General features: G+C 43.7%; 1 protein-coding gene across 1 annotated transcript in view; it reads right to left on the bottom strand.

Annotated features, from left to right (window-relative positions):
* The window catches only part of KLF7 (Kruppel-like factor 7 (ubiquitous)), a 56058-nt gene extending 49246 nt beyond the window's left edge, over positions 1 to 6812 (bottom strand). The window contains exon 1 of the mRNA XM_010074448.1: positions 6711 to 6812. Within this exon, the coding sequence (XP_010072750.1) occupies positions 6711 to 6812 (102 nt within the window). The remainder of the gene's footprint in view (positions 1 to 6710) is intronic.
* Positions 6813 to 7010: the final 198 nt, after the last annotated feature.

The raw sequence follows: 7010 nt of genomic DNA, 5'->3' as shown, positions 1-7010 counted from the left end.
AACGCAGCAATACGCAAGCTCTTTCTGACATACACACCTATCTCTGCACTGCCAGCTCTCAAAATGCCACAATAGTGACATTTTCTTAATGCTGCTGGAATCAAGCAACTGTTGGAAATCCCAGGTTTTTTACTTTTGAGAATAAAAGACAATAAAACAAACCTTCAGTAGCCCCGAAGCAAGGAAAGTAAAAAGAATATCAAGTTAAAAATAAAAAGTCTATGACTTTACAGACAATCTTAGTGTCTTGGGAACCAGGCACATGATTTTCCAACTCAAAGTGGCAACGCTGGGAAGGAGAGACAGCCAAGAGAGTACCAAACTCAGACACTCAAAACACATGCAGCGCCCATCAAGGCTGAAGCCAATGGAAGAAAACTGAGATGGTCTCAGATCCAACAGCATCAAGCTGGGGAATATACTTGTGTAACATCTGTACTCCAAAACTGTTCTCTACACAGGAAAATTTGGGAGAAGGGTTTTCCCTTGCAGGTTTGTTTTATTTGTTTGCTACAGAATCAGCTGAACCCTGTGGTTCAAGTGAATCCAGATTCATTTTGACGAAGGCAGAAACATCCACAGTACAAAGAGGACCTGTGGGGAAAAGAAATTCAGCAGTTCAGGTGCATGATTCCTGCAGCTTGAGCCTGCAAGACACCACAAAAATGGTACTCCTACCTCCTGAATGTTGCTGGGAGTTTGGAATTGGTGGAGGCGTTGTAGATGGATATGTAAGGGAATGGGCAAGAGGCACTTGAGAGTCCAGCGAAAAAGGGACTCAGCACCATTCTTGAAAACACCTTTATTAACTCTCCAGAATTCAGGTTTACCACCAAAAAGGAAAACTGCTATCAATTACAATACCTGTGAAAAACTTCTTATGAGGTTTTGAGCATGGTGATCAAAAGCCTAAAATTTTTCTTACCCTCTGCAGAATGTGACAAACTTGATAGGAGATGAGGTATACTATTACCCCATTGCTTAACGTACTGAACACTAATGCTGCTCAGACAGTGAGCAAAATCCCTTTGTTTTACAAAGACAATTGCAATCCAGGTTGTTCATATGCAGCTACAGAGTCAAACAGAAGCAGCTTCCTTCTCACTTCTCTATAACCTGTTTCCCAGTGCAGAATGGAGAAGCAACACACTGGATGTTTCTCAGTGGAGAGTTATTTGACAAAGCCTCAAAAAATACTACAGCATCCAGAAGATATCATTTGCCTCCACTCTGGAGAGCTTAAGTATGAAATTACTGCATGGAATTGAAGACCTTCTGTCATTTCCACATGGAAGCATCACATTGCAGACTAGCTATATACCATGATTTTTATATAGCCTACTGTAATCTATGCATTGCCTATTCAATAGGACATACAGAAATGTGTGGGCTTGGGGGAGGGGAGGTTAAAGCATCCCAAACAAATAAGAGACAGTATTTTCTAGTTGAGTAGCCACATTATGATTGTGCATTGCTTAAAGGTATTTACTCCATTTCAAAATCACTTGACACAAGTCACACACACAATCAGCTATTTAAGACCTGTAACATGGATTGCAGGGCTCTACACTTTCATAACACCAAGAAATAATCACTTACAAGAACATGTTCTGTAATTAAGGAAGCATGAAACAACAGAGACAGCAGTTTCAAGTTTGTCTTTCCTCTCTTTCTCTACCCTTTCTGTAAGGTGATAGGAGCATGCTTTCAGCACATAGAGCAGGCAGAGCAGGTATAGATGGACAGGTGCTCAGAGTCTGAAATACACTGCATTACATGTGTGGCTGTTCTTGGAAGTCAACCATTTCTGCAAGTTATTCTCAAGAGGCATGATGTACTATAAGCACTTAAGAAATGTGTTACACTGTGACTGCAACCAAGATGAAATAGCAATATTAAAAGAGATGGTTTAGTTTATGTAGTGGCCAACTATGCCATTAAACTAGAACAATGGAGACGATGGGGAGGCAGGAATGTTCTCCAGTGTGATTTATTCCTTTCCAGCAGCAGTGGAAATTTTTCCTATAGGCCTGAAAATGATTCTGCCTGCCAAACAGAAGTCAGCATTAAGATGTAAGAGTTCTGCTAGATTAGTCACCTTGGGATACTCTGCTCTCACACAGCAGAGGGATCTCAAAGCCCTTTGCCAGAATGGGTCAAAACTCAGTCTCCCAGCTGCACAAAGACCATGCCTTAGCATTGCTGTTGTCAGTCAATTCAGAAAGGGTGAAACTGAGGCTTGAAGACTTGATTAAAAATAATCAAAGAAGGCTCTATGACAGAGTCAAGAGCGAAACGAAGGCTTCCTTGATCCTATGCTTTACAGGAAATGTGCATCTCCCTTGGAAGGATCATTGTTTGCAGCAGCTGAGAGCAACTGGGTCAGCCAAGGCAAGACGAAATGTTACTGGGCAATGGTTATCAGGCAAACGATATAATGCGATTTCCACTTCTGCCAGCCAACTGAACCTGTTCTGCCCGATGACACATGTGTGAAAGGCTGGCTCTTTTCGAATAAGCCAGGGTTTGGCACCTGCTGATTTTATACACCTACATAAGCTACACACATGGTGTCCCTGTGCATCCACCTGCTCTTTGTGCTCCTGTGCTCTGACGTTACGGGAATTGCCATGCTAGAGGCTGCCTTATGGCTCACACAGAATATGAAGAGAGCCCCCAAATTTCTCCTGCTCAGAACCCTTCTCCACACAAGGATGATGAGCTCAGAGTCCTCCAAGAGGCCTATGGAGAAGGATAATAGGGGTGTTTTGAAATGTTACCCCTAGGAAGAGACATCTCTAACTACAAAAGATGCCTTCTGCACACTGATATTTCTTTGACCCCCCAGAAGACATCGTGAAGGTCCAACAGGAAGAACAGACTGAAGAACAGCCCTTCCCAGTTCTCAGCCCCGCACTCCCTCTCTTTGCAGCCTGGCTTGCTGAGAGTGGGACCACATGCAGCTGCATGGGCTACTCTCCTCAGTCGCTTCCCTCAAAAACAGCCTCCTACCCACTTCCTTCCTCTGCAGAGTAACAAGGCGCTCTTCAGCCTCGTGCTGTCTCTCCCAGCAGTCTGGTTCCAATCTTGGGGATGCCACATCAGACAGCTACCCCCAAGAAAAGGCACATGTGGCCAGAGGTCCTGCCGCTCCACCACAGCAGCTACGCAGGTGCTGAAATCTCCCTCTGCCCTGGTCCTGAACTGCAGAGTCAGCTCGCAGTGACAGAGAGCAGCTAGGACGGTTCAACCAGAGCCAGGATGAAGCACCAGGCAGAAACACACAGATGCTGAGATACCAGCCAGCTGACATACAGCGAACGCCTCATTTTCCAATGCACAGAGCCCACCTCTTCCTTTAATCTCACACAGTGCCATGGCAGCTCAACCCTGCTGGAAAAGCTACACAAAGACTAAACAAAGTTCTCTCTCTCCTGATGAAGTTGTGCTATGAATTAGTCATTAGATCCTGACCTCCCCACTCCAGGAAAAAACCCTCCTTACATCAAAAGTGTTTTGCCTGAAGTACACCAAAAGCTGACATAGTGAAGCTAAGCTTTTGCTGCCTAAAACCCAAGCCGTCCCTTCCCAACATGTGTTTTAAAATAACACGAAACACAGCATAGATTCAGTTCCAGCTTCCACTTCAGCTATTTCTACTTTTACAATGTAAACTACATCCAGGGCGGAGTGAGGGGCTTTTTGTTTGTATTTTTTCCTCCTAAAAAAAAGAAACCTACAGAAGAGATGACAATCTCTTCCTGCACAAAATATGTTTGTTTTGTACATATTGCTGGGTTGCTCTCATTCATCTCCAGCACTAATTGTCAAAAGCACAGATACCAAACTTGCTTACATTTCTCTTGCAGTGGGAAGGAAAAAAGGGAGAGATCAGCTGACTGCGTGCAAGCATTTAGCAACCTGCCTGTGCTGTCAGTGCCCTCTGTAAGCGATGGGTGTTTCACAGTCGGAAATACAAGCTACTGCCCCAGCAGTGTAGTCCTCAGCCAGCAGCAACACAAGTGTGGTCCAGACTCAGAAGAAGATAGGACTGTGTCAACACTCTCACCCCAAGGCGTGCTCTGATTTTCAGTGGGGCAAGTGCATCGTTTATGGTATCACAGTAGACACCACTTCTAGGAGCAGGAATTGGCGTGAACTAACCTCTCTACATCAAACACTAGTAGCTGCTAATCACAAAATAACTGGAGCTCACAATGCAATAAGGAAGCCTGCTCTTGACCCACACAACTACTCCCCTTTGAAGAGACCGAAGTAACCTCCTGGGGTGCTGCTTTGCTGCTGGGAGAAGCACTGCTCTGGAGCCTCTGGGGAGCCTGGGTATGGCACCAGCGCTCTTCATGGGAGCAGAGGCAAGACCCATTCAAGTGTTTTCACTCAAAAATAAAGCTGCTGCTTCCCAATTCTGACACTTCCCGCAGGGATCAGTCACTGCCCTGTCAGCTCTCTTCCCTGGGGTCTCGACTGGCACCTGACAGTTTTAAGGGATGCCTTTAGAAACACACACACATGCACATGCATCCCTTGTTCCCAAACTTGCTACAGTTTGCCTGAAATAAACAAATCCCCAAGACCTGGCCACATTTGCAAGTGATTCAGAAGAATTAAATTGGGGTCTCTGTGTCAGTGGGTCTGCCAAGCCTGCGTGACAGCATGCTCTGCACAGCCAGCTTCAGCTGCTCCCACCACTGATACATCAGTTCTGCTGCCCGTTGTTTGCAAGGAGAGTCCAGGCAGCAACAGGGGAAAAAAAAACAAACTGTAAATACAGGATGTATTATGAAACATCACGCAATGCTTGGAGGATTTGAGGGGAAATAAAGGAAAATGTAATAAATTATTTTCAACTTCTCTTTTCAAACATATGTGGAGAACCAGCAGGGTTTAACCAGGAGAGAGTGAGTTTAAATTTTGCAATAGTAACAGCGGGCTTGGGTAGGTACATTGTACTGTATAAAACAAACTGCTGCTCTTCCACGCATAAAAGAAGGCAGCCGGAGACAGAGTATCACACACAGTACAGCCTAAAGCATGCTGGCTATGTCAACAGATTATCTCGCTTTGGACTGTCTGGACTGTCACTAATATGCAACTGAATATGCAACCAATCCAACAACAACGATGCTACGAAATTAATTTTTAAAACAAAATTATATTAGCTTCTTCAGTTTAATTAGCATGTTAAGAATAAAAAAGGAAAGCAGATGTGACCATTATGGACGTGCAAGATGAATATTAATAACAAAAAGCATCCCCTCCCCCTCGGAGGATAAAGCAAAGTTGGACTGGTCATTTTGCCAATTAAATCCTGATTGTGTTCGCACTGTAGCTGTCAATAAACCTCTTGTGTGTGTGCACATACGCAGACAAAGACAAAGCCAAAACAATTTTGCTAGGGTAAACCTTCAAAGATCCAGCCCCCCAGCTGGATGACAATGCTGCAGCCCAAATGGTCCCCTGAAGCCCTACAGTGCACATTTCCACGTTTTCTCCTCACACACACTTCCTAAGGAAAAATTAAATGAACGTTCCAAGATGTCACTTACTGGAGACCTAACACATGCTACCCTTACACTAGCCAAGAGTAAGGCGAATGCTGGCAAGATGAAATCCAGTGGCTCGTTATTCTTATACCAATAGTGCATGAGTCCATGCGCTGCATTAGCACCACATGTCATCCCAGCCACGCTCCACTATTCCTACCCACTAGCAGATTTTTTTTTTAAAGAGACACTAGTTTCCAGGATTTCACCTGGCATATCACCTCTGCCAGAAAAACACATCAAGAAACAGGACTGTCTCACAATGTCCTGCCATAACAAGGAATCCTGTCTTTCCTTTTCCCTCAGTATCCCAGCTGATAACTACTTACAGATCTATGCATTTGGGCTCATAGTTCATTTTATACAACTCTTTTCTCTGTAACCTACTCTTCTCCTCGGTCTTATTTTTTCACCCCACCAGTCATCATTTTAACGCATTTGTAATGCTTGATTTCCATCTTTAAAGTATCCTAATTCTGTCTGCATATTAACACCCTACGATGCTTCAAAAATCACTGGTTTACTGGAATCAGCCTAAGGCGTCATTGTTTTAAGATACAGCAAGAAGTGTGTGTTTCTCCTCACCTTCTAAAAAAAAAGAATGAAAAATAAGTCACCTCCCTAGTTACAGAATTTAGCCTGAAAGCTAGTGCTTCCACACACCTCCCCACCCCCGAGCTCCAATTTAAGCTACAATTTTTATTGACATATACTAATTACCTGAAAATAAGAATGATCTATTCCGTTTCCACCAGCTGCCAGTTGTCAGCACTGGCTGGAAGGGATCAGCCTTGTTTAAAAGAACAAAACAAAAAAAAAAAATCTAAGCTCAAAAATAAAATAAAAACAGTAGTAATCATGAAAACAAAATCCTAAAGAATGTCACCGGATCTCAGGTGCTGCCGGGTGTGCTCAGAAAGGACTGAAGGCAGACAGATTTGAATGGACTGCTCAGTTTACCATGGCAAAAAACACAGAGATGTAAAGGTCTACCCAAGCGGAAAAAGAAAAAAAAAAAAAGAACGACCAAAAAAAAAAAAAAAACCAACCCTGAATTAAAGAACAAAAATAAAGTCAGAAATGCAGCCCCAATGCATCGACTGTCTGCGCTTTCAGAGATTTACAGGAGTAATTTAAACGATTCACCTGCTGCCAGTTTTCCTCCAAGGATGGCAAAGCTGAGAAGTAGCCGGTGTCGTGGACAAGCTGGAGTTCCTGGAATATACTATAACTAGCCAAGACATCCATGCTGCTGCTGAGCAAGACCCTTTCTGTCTGCTTTTGTGTGTTTGTTTGCTCGGGTGGGGGGTTGTTTTTGATCATAAAAAAAAAAAAAAAGGAGGAGGAAAAGCAACCAATGATAGATCCAGCGTCCCTTTGGCTTTGTTTTGTTTCAGTCACACTTTAAAAAAAGAGAAGAGCGAGAACCAGCGCGGAGGCACGGCG

Source organism: Pterocles gutturalis, unplaced genomic scaffold (assembly GCF_000699245.1).
Source record: "Pterocles gutturalis isolate BGI_N339 unplaced genomic scaffold, ASM69924v1 scaffold21297, whole genome shotgun sequence".
NCBI lineage: Eukaryota > Metazoa > Chordata > Aves > Pterocliformes > Pteroclidae > Pterocles > Pterocles gutturalis.
Note: the sequence above shows the minus strand (reverse complement) of the source record. Positions and strands in the feature narration are given on the sequence as shown.